General features: G+C 52.2%; 1 protein-coding gene across 1 annotated transcript in view; it reads right to left on the bottom strand.

Annotated features, from left to right (window-relative positions):
• NAMPT (nicotinamide phosphoribosyltransferase) overlaps window positions 1-18,841 on the bottom strand; it is a 293,185-nt gene that overhangs the window by 110,984 nt on the left and 163,360 nt on the right. Inside the window, exon 6 of the mRNA XM_085654138.1 lies at window positions 1,346-1,482. Within this exon, the coding sequence (XP_085510264.1) occupies window positions 1,346-1,482 (137 nt within the window). The remainder of the gene's footprint in view (window positions 1-1,345; window positions 1,483-18,841) is intronic.

The following is an 18,841-nucleotide window of genomic DNA, read 5'->3' as shown; positions in this document are numbered from 1 at the left end:
GGGCCAGAGAGCGGGGCACCTGAAACATTCTCTGTGCCCACCTTGGCCCGCAGGCAGAGGAAGGACCGTAGCCTTTTTGGTCTTGTGTTGCTTGGGCAAGGGGGTTTCTGTACTCGCAGTACGCTGACCTGGTGTAAATTGCTCCTCTTCTTCCATGTCGGAGTCTGCCTCAGACACGGAGATGTGTTCTGCTTTCTCGGCTCCTTGAGTTTGTAACTCTTCTCTGACAGAATCTTCGAAGAAGATGTCCGGTGCGGAGCCACTCTGATGTTGCATTTCGTGACGTCGAGCCAGACTGTCACGAAGAGTCTTCTTCGATCGAAACTATAGGCATGCTTTGCAGTCTTTCTCGTCGTGTTCCAGGGATAAACAGAGGTTGCACACTTCGTGCAAGTCTGTGTGCGGAAACTTGGCGGGACACCCTGAACAGAGCTTGAATGGAGTCAGTTTCATCGACTGCTGGAGAGCCCAGCGTGGGTAGGCCCAATGGCCCTCCACGAGTTTTCTGATCGAACACCTTTGAGTCGGGACGATACACGGAGAATGGGAAACGTGATCGAGAAACAATACAGTCAAGGGTAGTGGATTGCGCGTTGAAGGGAAACCAAGAAACGGTGCCGAACCGAAGCACAGGAATTCACATCTGAATCCAATAGCGGAAAAAAAACTATAACAATGGAGTCGATGCCCATACGCACTATCACCGAAAAGAGGAGTCACCTACCTCGTGACTGGAAAAGACTTCTTCGAACAAAAACAAAGCGCAAACATCTGAACCCAACACTAGATGGCAGGCTATGCAAAGCATGTGATCTACAGCTCACATGCCTCGAACATGTAAATTCTTTATGTTCATTCATAACAGGCTTTCGTTATAACTGCCTTTAATTTAGTATTTTTAATTGCAATTTGAACTTTCCAACTAAGCAACCGTGATAAATATTTCAAGAACTTACAGAAGTTCACTAGGGGAAATTTTGTAAATCCACACACTAATAACAAAAAGCAATTCCTTTCCAATAGTGCCCATCTTTTATGCAGTCGAAGAAACCCAAAGCATGATAAAAATTATCTTAAACATTTTACTAAAATGAAACACAGCTGGCAGATTCCCTGCACAAAGATGTTGCTTTGCTGTTTCTAACGGATATTAACTAAAGACACAAAATGAGCCAATAGCAAGGCTACATTATTAGGTGAAATAGTGCCCCTATTTTAGTTGTATCCGAGCAGGTTGAATACTTTTTTTACTCTCTCGAACAGCAAGAACGCAGCGTGAGCAAGTCGAGCGGCAAGTTAAATTCAATATACAGTCATTCAAAACTGCAGTTGTCAGAAACTGTACCTGTGTTCAGCGGCTGGGACAGAAAATCCAGGGACCGGGTCCTTTGTTCCATAATATCTTTTAATTAACCCAATTCCAGCAACTGTATCAGTTCCTTTAAAGTTCACTAAGTGAGCCGACGCCCCAATTCCAGCAGTCTTAAAACAAGAGAAAACCGTAATGTGCAACAATGTAGAACAAACCAGCATATGTAAAACAACCAACTGATATACCGGCACTTCATCGTGAAGAAGCTTTTGTATGGCCTTTTATGGTCACTTCAACAATGGAATAGAGCAGAAGGAGTAGTTTCTTTTCTGTAACTCCAGTTCTGTAGTAGGGGTATCTCTGTTATAGTCATAATCTAGTGAATAGTCCCGCCCATGTGCGTGGACCCCGGAGCAATAAAAAATAATCTCTAAAAGGTGACAAATCATGCAGACCTGCATACACCTTTAAGAGAGAATTTAAAGACAGATAATGCAGCCTATACCCACAGGCTACACTGTCCAGTACTTTAACTAGAATTCCACCAACATCCACAAACAGCCCTGCCTGTCTAGTTTTTCTCCACAAAGGAAAAAACCCTGCCTCTACCAGCAAAAGCCTCTGGAATGATAGAGAGGAAGGAGAGGACAGACAAGCCCCATAGGCTGCCATTATGTGGCTTGGAACAGGATACTGTGCCTTTAAGAAAACTTTCCAGTTTTCCAGAACTTTCCCCAATATCCCAGAATGCCCAGCAGGTCCCATTTACTTTCAGTTCTTTTTGAAGGCGTAGCACGCCAGACCTGTAGCATTCTACATATGAATAAGTATCTCTCCACCGGGGAGGAGGGCGGGCGCTTATGACTATAACAGAGATACCCCTACTACAGAACTGGAGTTACAGAAAAGAAACTACTCCTTCTGTAGTAGGGGGATCTCTGTGTATAGTCATAATCTAGTGAATAGAATGGCAAGCCCATCCCCACACAACAAAAGCGGTGGAGAACCCACAAGACACTACCACTACTGTGCGAACAGATTTCGCAGCGAAGCCTGCCCAACCTGAGCATCTGCCCTGGCATCCGTGTCCAGACAGTAATGCGCAGCAAAGGTATGGACCGACTTCCAAGTGGCCGCCTTGCAGATTTCCGCAATCGGAACATTACGCAGCAAAGCCGTCGTGGCGGCTTTGCCCCTGGTGGAATGAGCCTTAGGTTTACCCCCTAAGGTCTTATTAGCCTTTTGATAACACAATTGAATGCAGGACACAATCCACCGAGAAATGGACTGCTTAGAGGTCGCAAGACCCGTCCTGACTGAGCCATAGTTAACAAACAATTGGTCAGACCTACGAATATCCTTGGTCTTATCCAGATAAAATTTCAACACCCTCCGAACATCCAGGGAATGGAGAGACCTTTCTGCTGTCGACGAGGGATTCTGAAAGAACGTAGGTAAAGTTATGGTCTGGTTGACATGAAAATCAGAGATAACCTTAGGAAGAAATTTAGGGTGAGTACGCCTCACAACCTTAGCAGCATGAAATACAGTATAAGGTTCTTGACAACATAATGCCTGAAGTTAACTCACCCTGCGGGCCGAAGTAATGGCCACTAGGAACGCCGCCTTCCAGGATAGGTGCTGCAATGAAGCCTTGTGAATGGGTTCAAAAGGCTCCTTCATCAGTCTGGACAGCACCACATTCAAGTCCCAGGAAGGCGAGGGAAGTCTGACGGGAGGAAACACTTTCTTCAAGCCTTCCAAAAAATCCTTGACCACAGGGATCTGAAAGAAGGAAGTCTGTGAAGGGCATTTCCTGTAAGCAGTCAAAGCAGCCAGATGAACCTTAATGGAATGGAAATTAAGGCCAGACTGCGCCAGATGTATAAGGTATGGAAGGATGACATCTTCCTTACATGTCGTCGGATCAAAGTTCTTGGACTTACACCAGATACAGAACCTCTTCCACTTGTAAGCATAGGATGTTCTAGTGGAAGGTCGCTTAGACTCCTTCAGAATGTCCATACAATCGTCTGGTAGATTCAGATGGCCATATTGCACTATTTCAGGAGCCATGCCGCCAAACTCAAAGACGAGAGGTTGGGGTGCACCATCCGCCCCCGAACTTCGTGAGAAGGTCCGGCCTGCACGGCAACCGCATGTGAGGACGGAGAGACCGGTGAAGAAGGTCCGTGAACCACCACTGCCTGGGCCACTCCGGGGCGATCAGGATCATCCGCGCCCTGGACTGGGACAACTTGATGAGCACCGCCGGAATCAGGGGAATGGGTGGAAAAGCGTACAGAAAGCTGTTCGACCAATCGATCCATAGCGCATTCCCCAGCGTCCCCCGCTGGTAGTACCTGGATGCGAAGTCTCGGCATTTGCTGTTTTCGGAGGTGGCGAACAGATCTACGTCTGGAGTTCCCCACCTTGCGAAGACTTCTCCTAGTACTTCGTCGTTTATGACCCATTCGTGGTTTTCCTGAATCAGCCTGCTCAAGGCGTCCGCCTGAGCATTCTGCACCCCTGGCAGATGCGTGGCCGTAATCGTCAGTCCTCTGGCCAGCAGCCAGCGCCAGATCGCCTGCGCCTCCTGCGACAGAGTGCGCGATCTCGACCCCCCCTGCTTGTTGAGATAATACATCGTGGTTGTATTGTCCGTCTGTATCAGCAGCGAGTTGGTCTTGAAGGACGGAAGGAAGGCCTTCAGTGCCAGGAAGACAGATCTGAGTTCCAGGAAATTGATGTGGTACGTCGCTTCCAAAGCAGACCACTTCCCCTGAATCTGCAAGTCCCCGGAATGCGCTCCCCAGCCCTGGAGAGACGCATCCGTCACGACACTCGTCGTGGGAATGTCCTTGTGGAAGGGAACCCCCTTGAGGAGGTTTTCCGCCGAACACCACCACTTCAGAGACTGAAGAGCATGCAGCGACAGGCGTATCTTGTCGTCCCAAGAGCCTGTCCTCTGATCCCACTGATCCTCCAAACACTCCTGCAGTGGTCTCATGTGCAGCCGAGCGTGAGGCGTGAGGAAGATACAGGAGGCCATCGATCCCAGTAGAGACGACACCTTCCGCACTGTTGTCGATGGAGCAGTCCTGAGGTCCTGAGCCGTCCGAAGGAGTGATAACCGTCTCTCCTCCGAAGGAGACACGCTTGCTGACCGCGTATCGATTGAGGCCCCCAGGTACTGTATGCACTGGACCGGAGTCGTGACCGACTTGGACATGTTGACGTGTAACCCCAGCTTGTGCAAGAGCTCGCACGTCCATCGGAAGTGTTCTTGCGCTTCCGCGAAGGATGATGCCTTGATCAGCCAATCGTCCAGATACGGGTAGACAAACACCTTGTTCTTCCGCAGGTGTGCCGCCACCACCGCCATGCACTTCGAAAAAGTCCTGGGCGCAGATTTTAGCCCGAATGGCAGTACTGTGTATTGATAGTGATTGGCGCCGACTTGGAATCGCAGGAACTTCCTGTGCTTCCTCGCTATGGGCACATGGAAGTACGCATCCTGTAGATCTATGGCACAGAGCCAGTCTCCCCGTTGCAGCGGAGGGTAAATCTGGTGCAACGAAAGCATACGGAACTTCTCTCTGCAAATCCATTTGTTTGCCTGCCTCAAATCCAGAATGGGCCTGAACTCGTTCTTGTCCTTCTTGCGAACGAGGAAGAACCGAGAGTACAGACCTCTTCCCCTTTGAGACAGAGGTACCTCTTCTACCGCCTTTTTTCTCAACAAGATGTCTGCCTCCGCCTGGAGCTCTCTCAGCTGGAATCGAGAGCTGACCGGCGGAATCGCTGGAGGCGGGCTGATAAACCGAAGACTGTATCCATTGCAAACACTATTCAGCACCCACTTGTCCCGAGTAATTTTTCTCCACTCTGCCGGAAAAAATTGAATGCTTCCCCCCACTGGAGTGGGTAACGGTTGAGGGGGAAGTAACCGCTCAGGGCCGAGACCCGGCCGGGCCCTTGGTTGTGGTAGTAGCCTGCTGGCCTCCTCTACCCCTCTGGCGTTTCTGGAAGGGCTTGCGGAACTGCTGCTGTTGTGGCTGCTGCTGTCCCGAGCCCTGCCCTCGCCCTCTGCCCGACGATCCGAACCTCCTTTGGAACGGGCGCTTCTTTTTCTCGGCCTTCTCCAACCCGACTGCCGTCAGGGTTTCCGCTTCAGCCTTCATGCGGGCCATCTCATCGTCCGCATGCTTCCCGAACAGGGTTTCCCCCGAGAAGGGCAGGTTGGCCACTCTTTGCTGCGCCTCTGGCTTGAGGGACGTCAGGCACAACCACGAATGACGCCGCTGGTGGACGCCGTGACAGTAGGCGTGGGCGGCCAATAAAGCTACGTCCGCCACTGCGCTGATCGTTTGATTCGACACCAGCATGCCTTCGCGCACCGTCTCCAAGAAGTCCTCCTTGTCCCGTGGCAGGAGGTCTGCATATTGCTGCAGGGACTCCCACAGGGCCCAGTCGTAACGGCCCAACAAAGCCCCTGCACTCGCCGCCTTCATGGTGGTGGCAGCGGTGCCACACACCTTCCTGCCCGCAGAATCCAGCCAGCGGCTTTCTTTGTCGGGTGGAACCGTGGAGGCCGGGGCAGTCGCATGTTGTTTTCTTGCCGCCGTCACGATCACCGACTCCGGCTTCGGGTCCACTCTCAGAAATGACGGATCCGACTCCGGGGCCCTGTACTTTTTCATGAGCCTGGAAGGAGCGGCCTTCGTCGTCGCGGGAGTAAGGAACAGCTCCAAGGCGGGTTCCACCAGTCCTGGTACCAAAGGCAGTAGGGGGAGAGACAGGTGTTTTTTATGAAGCGTCTCGAATATCACGGACGTCGTGGGTGTTGGAACCGTCACCGTGATACCCAACTTTGCAGCCCCTCGCAACAGCACCTCTTGGAAAGACACCAGGTCGTCCACCGGAGACACCCTCGTCCCCGGGGAGTCCGACAGCGTCGGGGAAAGGCCTCTGTCCGAGGAGCGCGTGCGCGACCTGGACCTATACCTCCTACGGCGTCGTCTTGAGTCCGACGAAGACCGTCCACGGCTCCGCGATCTTCTCCTCCTGTGAGAGCGGGAGCGCGACCTCTTCGGCTTCGGCCTGTCCACCGGCCTCGCTGGTCCAGGCGACCGTGGGTGTCGTGGTTTCGGGGTCCCCTGCGGCGGAGTCGGGTACCGTGGAAGGGAAACCGACCGCGGAGGAACCGGCGGCGGCCCCACAGGGGTGCGTGGCAGCGACAGAGGCTGGGGCGGCGGAGGCAGCGCCCGCGGCCGAGGTGGCGGTGGTGGAGGTGGCGGTGGAGGTGGTGGAGGAGGCGTCGGCGGGAGAGGAGGAGGCGACGGAGGCATCCGCGGCGGCGTATACACCACCGAGTACACCGATCCCGGTGACTCTCTCTTCCTCGAAGTCGATCGTCGCCTCGACGCAGACCTGCGCCTCGACGGCGACCTGTGCCTCGACGCCGATCTTCTCCTCGGCGTCGATCTTCTCTTCGGCGTCGATCTTCGCCTCGACGGCGACCTCAAGCGTCTCGATGGCGACCTCAAGCGTCTCGACGGCGATCTCCTTCTCCTCTTCATCGACGGCGAGCTGCGATCCCTCGACGGCGAATGCCGACGCCGGGTCCCATCTCGACGACGACCGCTGGACGGGGCAGACGACGGCATCGTCGCCGACGACGCCGATGTAGTCGACGGCGGCATATTCACGTCCCTCGACGGCGATCGTCGACGCCGTTTCTCCCCAGAGCCCTGGGGGGACGGCGAACAGACGGTGGTCATCCTCCTCGACGTCGCCGTCGACGCCCTCGACGTCGACGGGGAGTGGGAGCGCTTACTGGTCTTCCTTGCCCCTGGGGAGCCCCCCAGAGGCCTCAGTATGGGCCAAATCAGCCCCTCCAGACCCACCTGGTGCCTTCAGTCTTCGTTCCTCCAGAACTTGAAGCCTAATCTTCATTCTGTCCCTCAGGGTCCTTGCAGAGAACGAGTGGCAGATGGTACAGCTTTCAGGCACGTGGGACTGGGGAAGGCAACCTATGCACACCTCGTGTGGATCAGTTTTAGCCTTCTTTCGACCACATTCCGGGCACTTGTCGAACAAGCCAGGCATGTTGACAGTACCAGCTACTAAACACAAGAAAAAATGACAAAAATTGCCAAAATCTCAATTAAACCCTTGAAAGGGGAGAGCTCAATGCTCCAGGGTCCTGCTAGCAGGAGCCGGAAAAAAGAACTGAAAGTAAATGGGACCTGCTGGGCATTCTGGGATACTGGGGAAAGTTCTGGAAAACTGGAAAGTTTTCTTAAAGGCACAGTATCCTGTTCCAAGCCACATAATGGCAGCCTATGGGGCTTGTCTGTCCTCTCCTTCCTCTCTATCATTCCAGAGGCTTTTGCTGGTAGAGGCAGGGTTTTTTCCTTTGTGGAGAAAAACTAGACAGGCAGGGCTGTTTGTGGATGTTGGTGGAATTCTAGTTGAAGTACTGGACAGTGTAGCCTGTGGGTATAGGCTGCATTATCTGTCTTTAAATTAAATTCTCTTAAAGGTGTATGCAGGTCTGCATGATTTGTCACCTTTTAGAGATTATTTTTTATTGCTCCGGGGTCCACGCACATGGGCGGGACTATTCACTAGATTATGACTATACACAGAGCTCCCCTACTACAGAATCTCAAACGTACAATTTTTCACGATTCAATCACATTTGTGTTACTGATGGACAATTGTGTCCTAAGCCAACAGATGAGTTGCAACACAAAATCAGGCTCTAACAAAAGCCACTTAATTACACAAAAAAAGGGATGGAAACGAGAAAGATTCACATGATGGCAACCAAAACCGCATGTGCTCTATATGCAGTCTCTAGCAAAGGACGTCTTTCCAGGAAAAAACACCAATATCACTGCAAATATTCAGATGTAATTGAAAGAAGCCCAGTGCATTGCTATAACTTCAGTGAGAGGTTTGGTACAGGTATTTTTTTTAGACAGTACATATTGGCAGTTAGCAGAGCTTGTATTGGTGTTTGAGTGTGCAACAAAGGACCTGATTAAGAGTTTGGGGGCATGTGAGCGGAACCGCCCGGCTGCACTACCAAACCAGGGTGCGCACCGCCCGCCGAATTATGACTTTGTCAGTCACTTGTGGGCGATTCTTTGGAGTTCCCACAGTGGTACTTATGAAATGGGCACCGCAATGGGAATGTCAAAGACAGTACTTGTACGGCATGGACTGGTGCCGTCCATGTTGAGCACATACTGGGATGCATGCACACAGGGGGGCAAAACATGTGCTCCGCTGCATGCAGCCCATGGCCCAGAGGCAACAGGGGGGCCCTGTAGGCTCCACTTTGGTTCCTCTCCGCCACGGTTTTCATAGAGGAGGAACCACCACGAAAACTGTCGTAGAGAGGAAACTTTTAATATGTTTGGCAGGATCGCGGCAGTGCAGCCAAGCATATTATGTCCTGAAGACCGCCACGCCACAGCCAGGGATCTCAGATCCCTATCGGTTGCGGCAGTGCAATGGTGGTCCGATCACTCTAGTTGTAATAGGGCGGCCGGAAGACTGCGCCCCCGTGCGTCTAGCAGTCCGTGGACAGCCAGACATGTAATCAGGCCCCAAGTCTTTAAACTTACTTTTTTACTTTGTTAAACTGCAACTGAGACCACTAATTTAAAAACAAAATTAGTTAACAGATGAATATGAAATTATAAATGTAAAATTCAATGCACAATTGATACGCTTTTGAAATGTGCTTATTTGCAATAGGCAGTCACAGTTAACCACATAGGACATAGAAAAGCTAAAAAGCAAGTTTCTTTAACAAAGAGCAAACTTAATATTGGTGAAGTGTGCACAGCATGAAATTAGAAGCTTGACCTTAAAATTACCAGCTTAGAAACGTTCGCCATAACTGCAGAATGGCCTGGTTTAATAAGGAATATGCTACTTACCAGTCTGCATCTGTTCTTGGCATGTAGAGCTGCAGATCTACACACTTTTGCATAGATCGCCATCTGGTGTTGGGCCCGGATGTTTGCAGTTTGTTTTTCCTCTTGGAAAGTCTTTGGAAGTCACGAGGTCGGTGACTCCTCCCTTGGATGGTATTGCGCATGGGCTTCGGCTCCATCCTCAGATTGTTTTTCGCCAACAGGGAAAGATGGAGCGTAGTAATAACAGTGAAGAAACCCATGTGTGTTGTATCTAAATAAGATAGACTGGAACAGATACAGGTAGCCGGGGAGGCGGGTGGGCGTGTGTAGATCTGCAGCTCTACATGCCAAGAACAGATGCATACTGGTAAGTAGCATATTCCGTTCGAGGCATATGAGCTGCAATTACACACTTTTGCATAGACTATATAGCAGTTCTCAACCTTAGCAGCGACCACCAGTATCTGTTGCAGTTGTTTGAAATAGTGTTTTTAGTACAGCCTTGCCCACACTAGCTTGTTGCTTGGTTTGCACATCTACACAGTAATGTTTAGTGAAAGTGTGCGGTGTTGACCATGTAGCTGCTTTGCAGATATCTAATGGGATGTTCCCTAGAAAAGCCATAGAAGCCCCTATCTTTCGTGTAGAGTGGGCTTTAGGGGGAACAGATAGCGTTCGTTTTGCTTTGTGATCGCAAATCTGTATGCATTTTTGAGATGGGGTTGCCTTTGTGTGGTGGAGAGAAAGAGACAAATAGTTGTTTGGTCTTTCTGAAAGGTTGTGTTCTCTGGATATAGTAAAGTAATGCCCGTTTAACATCTAACGTGTGCAGAGCCCTTTCTGTAACAGTTTGAGGTTGTGAGAAAAATACCGGTAATTCTACCGACTGATTTAGATGAAAGGGGGAAATGACTTTGGGTAGGAATTTTGGGTTGGTACGGAGAACGACCTTGTTCTGGTGCATTTGGAGAAAATGTTCTTGTATAGTAAGTGCTTGTATCTCACTGACCCTTCTAAGGGAAGTGATGGCTACAAGAAAGGCTGTTTTCCATGTGAGAAATTGCAGTTCGCATTTATGCAAAGGTTCGAAGGGCGGTCTAATTAGCCTTGTAAGAACTATATTTAAGTTCCACACAGGTGAGGGTGGTACTCTGGGGGGAATTATTCGTTTCAGGCCTTCCATGAATGCTTTAATGGCAGGCACTCTGAAAAGTGATAGGTGCCGTCTGTTCTGTAGGTAAGCGGCAATTGCTGCGAAGTGTAGCCGAATGGATGTATATGCTAGGTTACACCTTTGTAGATGGAGCAAGTAGCATATGATGTGCTGTATAGATGCGTCTAGAGGATTGTGTTATTCTGGCAATAAACAACAAATCTTTTCCACTTGGCAGCGTAGCAGGCTCTAGTGGTAGGACGTCTAGCTTCTCTGATGATGTTCATACAGTCAGGGGGAAGGTTAAGGTATCCGAATTCTAGGATCTCAGGAGCCAGATCGCAAGGTTGAGCTGAGCTGGGTCCGGGTGCCTGATCTCTCCATGGTTCTGGGTTAGGAGGCATGGTGAGAGGTGTAGCTTTTGGTGTGGTACTACTGAGAGTTCCAGCAGCGTGGTGTACCACGGTTGTCTGGCCCATGTTGGAGCTACTAGGATGAGCGTGAGGGAATGTTGTTGTAGCTTTCGCACCACTAATGGAATTAGTGGGAGAGGTGGAAAGGTGTACGCAAATTTGCCTGACCAGTTCATCCATGTCGCATTGCCTTTGGACAATGGGTGTGGGTATCTGGCGGTGAAGCTTGGACATTTTTTGTTTTCGTGGGTGGCGAAGAGGTCTATTTGTGGATTCCCCCACGTTTGAAAGAACGGATGAAGAACCTGTAGGTGAAGGTCCCACTCGTGGATCTGCTGCGTTTGTCTGCTGAGCAGATCTGCCATGGTGTTTTGGACTCCTGGGACATGTTGGGCTAGGAGAAAGATTTTGTGTGGAATTGCCCATCTCCATATGCTCTGTGCTAGTTGAGAGAGCTGTGGAGAGTGTGCCACCTTGTTTTTGAATGTAGTACATGGCTGTCATGTCTGTGCGAATGAGGACTGCCTTGCCTAAAACCTGTGTTTGAAAGGATTTTAGGGCTAGAAAGACTGCCAGTAACTCCAGATGGTGGATATGGAGTAACTTTTGTTGCGGCGTCCATGTGCCCTGCACTGTGAGGTGTAAAAGATTAACTCCCCAGCCGGAGCGATGCGTCTGTTAGGATTATTTGTGGAACCGGGTCCAGGAACGGTCGACCTCTGGAAAGATTTGTGGTGTTCCACCACTGCAGAGAGCGATGGGTGCGACCGTCCACCAACACCAGATCTGTCAGTTGCCCCTGGGCCTGGTTCCATGAGCGCGCTAAGCACTCTCGGAGTGGACGCATCTTGAGTCTTGCGTGAGGCACTATGAAAATGCAAGAGGCCATCATCCCCATTAGTTGCATAAACACTCTTGCTGGAAGAGAGTTGAGGTATGAATCTTTGACGCAAAGCCTGAATGCTTGCAATCCTGGCAGGATTGGGGTAGGCTATGGCTTTTGAGGCGTCTATGGTGGCACCGAGGTATTGCTTTATGTGGGATGGTGTTAGCTGGGACTTTTGGTGGTTCACTGTGAAGCCTAGCTGGTGAAGTAGTTGGATTGTAGTGGCGGTGTGGTGTACACATTGGTTGTAGGACATGGCTTTTATCAGCCAGTCGTCTAAATATGGGAAGACGTGAATGTGCTGTCTTCTGAGGTGTGCCGCCACTACTGCTAGGCACTTAGTGAATACCCTTGATGCTGTTGTGACCCCGAATGGGAGCACCTTGAACTGGTAGTGTTGCCCGTCCACTACAAATCTGAGGTACTTCCTGTGAGCATGGTGTACCGGAATGTGAAAGTATGCGTCTTTCAAGTCCAGTGTGGTGAGAAAGTCGTTCTGGGAGAGGAGCGGAAGTACCTGCTGAAGTGTTACCATGTGAAAATGGTCCGAATGTATGTATGTGTTTAGAGGCCGGAGATCTAGAATAGGTTGTAGAGTCTCGTCTCTTTTTGGTATTAGAAAATCTAGGGAGTAGACCCCTAAATTTTGCTGATTGCCGGGAACTTGTTCTATTGCCTGTTTTTGTAGGAGGGAGATTAGCTCTTGTTTTAATAATGTGGAGTTTTCTTGTGACATTGGGTGGTGCCTGGGTGGAATGTTTGGGGGGGGGGGGGGGGGGGGGGGGGGGGTTGGATTTTAGATGTCAATTCTAGGCAGTACCCTGAGCGAATAATTTGGGTCACCCATTTGTCTGAGGTGATGGTCTCCCAGACCTGAAGGAAATTTTGTAGCCTGCCCCCGACCGGAGTGGGATGGTCTGGAAGGAGCGGGGGGTAAGTCATTGGGTAGGCGGTGTGGCAGAGCGGGCGGTATTTGTTTTGCCTCTGCCTTTATTGTTAATGCCCCTATAGCCGCCTCTTTGATAACCCCTTGTGAAGGTGGACTGAGCAGGGGATTTGTAGGAAGTGGACGCGCTATCTGAGGAGTAGCCTCTAGCCGTACCCCAAAAGGAAGAGCGGCGAAAGGAGCGCCTAGGAGGGTGTGCAGGGCTCCCATGGATTTCGCCGTATCCGTGTCCTTCATTCTCTCGAGGGCCTCATCCACCTTTGGGCCGAATAGGTGTTCTTGGTCAAAGGGATGATTTAGGATGGAGGCCTGTACCTCAGGTTTGAAGCCTGATACTCTCAGCCAAGCATGGCGACGGAGGAGGACGCTAGTGTTAATGGCCCTGGAGGCTGTGTCTGCTGCGTCTAAGGCACAGCGTATGGAGGTGTTAGTTATAGTCTTACCCTCTTGAATTAATTCATTGGCCCTATTTTTGTATCTTTCTGGGAGGTGGTGCATTATGGTTTCTAATTCATCATAATGCGCTCTATCGTATCTGGCGAATAGCGCTTGAGTGTTGGCGATACGCCATATATTGGCTGCCTGTGACGCAGTGCGCTTTCCTGACGCGTCCAGTAGCTTTGACTCTTTGTCAGGTGGTGGTGCTTCACCCAACGCCTGGGAGTTTGACCTCTTCCGTGCAGTGGAAACCACTGGCGCTGGCCTTTTGATATAGACAGGATCTGTGGGGGCAGCTTTGTACTTTCTCTATGCGTGGGTTAATGACCCTAGCCCTGACTGGGTCCTTAAAAACCTCTGGCGCATGTTTTATCACCCCCTTGAGCATAGGTAGTATGGAGGTAGACCTATGTGCGGTGTCAAAGGTGTCGAGGAGAAAATCCTCCTCTACTGAGTCAGTGTGTAGCTCTACCCCGTGATAATGTGCCGCCCTCTGAAGTAGGTGGTGGAAACTTAATGAGTCTTCCGGTGGAGATGGCCTGGAAGGGTAAAGGTCATCTTGTGGGACGTCTGGAATGTCTGGATTATTGTAGTTGTCCCATGGGTCTGGGAATCCTGTAGGGGTGGGTTCTTGGGGCACATCCCCTGGATCATAATATGGGTCCCCCTGATCATCATCATCATCTGGAGACGGGGAGCGATGAGGTGGGCGTGGAGAAGGCGGAGGGGGCGGAGGTGAAGAGGGTGGAGGAGGTGGGGGAAGGCATTCTGAAAGGGGAGATAGCAGAGTCCTTCCTCTTTGGAGGTGGAGGCGGAGCCATTTTGTCCAAATGTTTCTTTTTAGAAGAGTGCCAAATGTCCAGTTTTTGGATCCTTGGTAAGAGTCTTTTGCAAGAGATCCGGTGTAAACAGTTCCTGTGACCATGTTTGTTCTGTCGGCGCCGAAGGTTTCGGGGCCGAAGATTTTTTAGGCTGGTCGGTGCCGTGTTTAGCACTGGGCTTGGGAACCTCCGATTTCTTGGTCGGCGCAGAGGTGGCCTTCGGTGTAGAAGTGTCGGTGCCGAGGACCTTATGGGTTTTGGTCGGTACCGAAAGGCTGGGTTTCGACACCGAGGACTTTGGTGCGGGGCTCGGTGTCGAGGTAGAGGCCGATCTCTTTTTCGGTGCCGAAGTGTGTTTCTCGGCACCGCTGGAGGGCTGGCTCGAGCCCGAGCCGCCGGAAGGCTTATTTGGCTTCTTCACCGGGCCCGAAGGTGGGGTGTTTGAAGCAGTATCTCTGGTCTTGCCTAGGCCCGGAGGCGAAGGCGTGACCGAAGCCTTTTTGGGTGTCGGTGCGGGAGGGGTATAGTACTCACGACCCTCTGCACCGGGGTGATGTCCTCCACATCTGAGTCGTCGGCTTCGGAAGCACTGACGAGGTCCTCTTCGGTGTGCTGCTGTCCTGGATCGTCGACGTCGTCCCCGAAGATGTCGATTGGAACGGAGGTCGAGGATTGCGCCATGTTTCGTCTGGCCCTTTGATCTCGAATAATCTTTTTCGATCTGAAAGACTTGCAGGCCGGACAGTCTCGAGCCTCGTGTTCAGGGGAGAGGCAGAGGTTGCACACCTCATGAAGATCAGTGTGGAGGAATTTGGGACCCACATCGAGGGCACTTCTTGAAAGGAGTTCTTTCCATCAGCCGGGACCGGAGCTTGGGTAGGCCCGAAGGCCGCCGTCGACGACTGGAATTGAAGATGTGTCGATGATTGAGGAGATCTGGATCTGAACAATACCGCGATGAGCGAGGATTCCGCTTCGATCGTCGAACTGGAAATGTTCGAAACCGGAGCGCGAAGTATTACATCCGAGCTCGATGGCGGAAAAAAAACAATCTGAGGATGGAGCCGAAGCCCATGCGCAATACGATCCAAGGGAGGAGTCACCGACCTCGTGACTTCCAAAGACTTTCCAAGAGGAAAAACAAACTGCAAACATCCGGGCCCAACAACAGATGGCGATCTATGCAAAAGTGTGTAATCTGCAGCTCATATGCCTCGAACATGTATTAATTTATAAGCAACACTTTATTCTTAAATAACAAGAACTTCCTATTTTCTCATATAAATGATTGATTAAAATAGTTGTGCATTATAGACAATAATTCTTGTTTGTAATAAAGGGAGTGCATTACCCAACAGTGATTTCGTCTTAGTTAGTAGTTCATTGTTCTCACAGTGAAACAAAATTGATGTAGAAGGAAGAATTGTGCTCAAATGCTATGGGAACTAAGACTTATGTTTCCAGAATCTAACTACGCAAGAATGTTTGTAGTTAACTTTGTGATAACTTTACAAGTTGCATGTATTTTTGGTGGGAACGGAGGAGCTGAACCTACTGAATGGCAAGAGATGCCAGACCCTAGACCCTGATTTCAGGTCAGGCCGCTCCCCCCACCGCTCTAGCTCACCCTGCTAGTGTCGTGTCCATTGCCCCGCTACTGCAGTGTGTTCGAGGCTCTCCTCCACCCGCAGGCTCCCGCCTGCGCCTCATCCCTGGTGGCCCAGTGGTGGGCTTGTAAGTATCCTTGTCTGCCCCTGACTGTCTGATTGTGCTCTGTGCGTTTTTTTTTCTCGTTTTTCCACCTGTTCTCATTTTTATTCCTTTTTGTTGTTACTGTTGCTAACTGTCCCCCCTCTGTTGCCCCTTGCGCCCCCTTTGCTCTGTTAGCCTCTTTGTCGCTCCCCTCTGTGCCCCGTCCACTTGTTCCTCCACACCCCCTCCTGCCGCCCCGCGTTTTCCGACGCTGCCTCCCCTGCGGCCCCGCCCCCCGTGTCCAGATTCATCCCGCTTCCCCCCACCCAGCTGCTCCTCCCTCCCTCGTCCTCCCTCATGATGCAGGCCGCTGCCTGGCCCGCGCCCAGCGCCAGAACCCCGCTACGACGCCGCCGCCCTCCACCCACTCAATACCAGCCAAAACCACAGCTGCTTCCAGGCCACCCCGAAGCGCACCCACGGACCTTTCTCCTGCCGCAGCTGCAGCTTCACCTGCGACAGAGCCAGCAAACCTCCAAAGACCAGACCCAACCACCTCCTCTGCATACTCCTCAACATCCGCTCCGCACGCAGACACGCCGTCGAGCTCTGGGACCTGCACGACACCGCCGCGGCATTCCTGACCGAGACCTGGTGGAACGACTCCTCGCGCCCGACATCGCAATAGCCATCCCTGACGGCTACAAGATCACCCGCAGAGACCGCACCAACTGGATCGGAGGAGGAATAGCCATCGTCCACAAGTCTACCCTCAAGGTCTCCACCCACGCAGAGAACACCCTCAAGACCGCCGAACACCTGCACTTCCAAATTCACACCGACCCAACACAACCCTCAGAGGAACGCTCATCTACAGACCCCCAGGACCCAGGGCGCCGTTCAGCGACTCCATCGCCGACCTCACGAGCACCCACGCACTCACCTCCACGGACTACATCCTCCTCGGGGACCTGAACTTCCACCTCGATAACAACGATGCCAACTCTACCACCCTGATCGACAACCTGGCAAGCCTCAGACAGCTCGTCACCGGCCACACGCTGGACCCCATCTTCTCCACAGGCACCCACGTCGCCTTCGACCACACCACCGAACTCCACTGGACCGACCACTGCTGCATCCACTTCACCTTCAAGAAGCCAACCACGCACCACCACACCAAACAACTCCCACGTCGCTGCTGGAGCAAAGTCACCAAAGACCAACTGACCTCCACCCTCGCCCAGAACCCACCCGCGACCTCCACCAACCCAGACACAGCAGCCCGCAACCTCAGATAGTGGATTGAAGACTGCGCCAACACCCTCGTACCACTCAGGAACCCCCCCCCCCCCCCCCAATCAACCATGCCAGCAAGAAAGCCACCGGGTTCACCGACGAGCTACTGACCTCGAAACGCGCCTGCCGGAAACTGGAGAAGAAATGGCTCCACGATCGCACACCTGACAGCCACGCAGCCCACAAGGACGCCACCCGTAGACACCACCACCTCATCATAATAGCCAAAAGATCCTCCTTCAAAAACAGACTGGACAACAACGCACACCAGCAAAGAGCTCTTCAGCATCGTGAAGGAACTCTCCAACCCCAACAACGTCCCGCCTTCACAAGAACTGTTCAACGCTCTGGCAACCTTCTTCCACCAGAAGATCGCAGACACCCACAACAGCTTCAACATCCCGATCAACCCGACCGCGCCAGACTCCTCCCCCGCGAACACCACCTGGACCAACCATCTGACCTCCTGGACCAACATCAACGACACAGAAACACGCAAGGTCATGAACTCCATCCACTCTGGATCACCGTCAGACCCTTGCCCTCACGTATTCAACAAAGCCGACGCAACCATCGCACCCCAACTACGAAAGGTCATCAACGCCTCCTTCGAGACAGCCACATTCCCGGACAGATGGGAGCACGCCAAAATCACCGCCTTCCTCAAGAAGCCAAAGGCGGACCCAAAGGACCTCAAGAACTTCCGACCCATCTCCCTCCGCCCGTTCCCGACGAAGGTCATCGAGAAAATCGTCAACGTGCAACTAACCCGCCACCTCGAAGACCACAACATCCTGGACCCATCCCAGTCCGGGTTCAGACGAAACCACAGCACTGAAACAGCCCTCATCGCCACCACAGACATCAGGCGACAACTCAACAACGGCGAAACTTCAGCCCTCATCCTTCTGGACCTTTCGGCCGCCTTCGACACGGTCTGCCATCACACCCTAAAAACACGCCTTCAAGAAGCCGGGATCCATGAGAAAGCCCTCAGCTGGACCACATCCTTCCTCTCCGGCAGAACCCAGAGAGTCCGACTCCTACCCTTCCTTTCCGAAGCCACCGACATCATCTGCGGCGTACCCCAGGGATCATCACTCAGCCCGACGCTGTTCAACATCTACATGGCCCCCCCTCGCACAAGTAGCCAGTCAGCACAACCTCAACATCATCTCCTACGCCGACGACACCCAGCTCATCCTCTCCCTCACCAAGGACCCGCAAACCGCCAAAACGAACCTCCACGAGGGAATGAAGGCAGTCGCCGAATGGATGCAGAGCAGCCGTCTGAAGCTGAACTCGGACAAGACAGAGGTCCTCATCCTCAGATCCACCCCCTCGCCCTGGGATGACTCGTGGTGGCCTACAACGCTGGGAACGGCACCTACACCTACCGACCACGCACGCAACCTCGGATTCGTCCTCGACTCCTCCCTCTCCAACGCTGCCTCCTCCTCCTACAACACCCTCCGCATGCTCTGCAGGATCTACAAGTGGATCCCATCCGAAACAAGTAGAACGGTTACACAGGCCCTTGTCAGCAGCAGGCTGGACTGTGGCAACGCACTCTACGCAGGAATCCCAGCCAAACACCTGCATCGATTACAACGCATCCAAAACGCCTCCGCACTTCTGATCCTCGACGTACCCTGACGCAGCCACATCACCCCCCACCTGAAAGACCTGCACTGGCTCCCCGTCGACAAGAGGATCACCTTCAAACTCCTCACCCACGCACACAAAGCACTCCTCCACACCGGACCATCCTACCTGAACGACAGACTCAACTTTTACACCCCCACCCGCCAGCTCCGCTCAGCAAACCTCGCCCTCGCGGCCGTCCCCTGCATCCAACGAAAGACCACGGCGGCAGATCATTCTCCTACCTCGCCGCCAAGACCTGGAACACCCTCGCCACCAACCTACGGCAGACCCAGGACC

The sequence above is a fragment of the Triturus cristatus genome, chromosome 4_1, assembly GCF_964204655.1.
Source record: "Triturus cristatus chromosome 4_1, aTriCri1.1, whole genome shotgun sequence".
Classification (NCBI taxonomy): Eukaryota; Metazoa; Chordata; class Amphibia; order Caudata; family Salamandridae; genus Triturus; species Triturus cristatus.
This window is presented reverse-complemented; position numbering and strand designations above follow the sequence as displayed.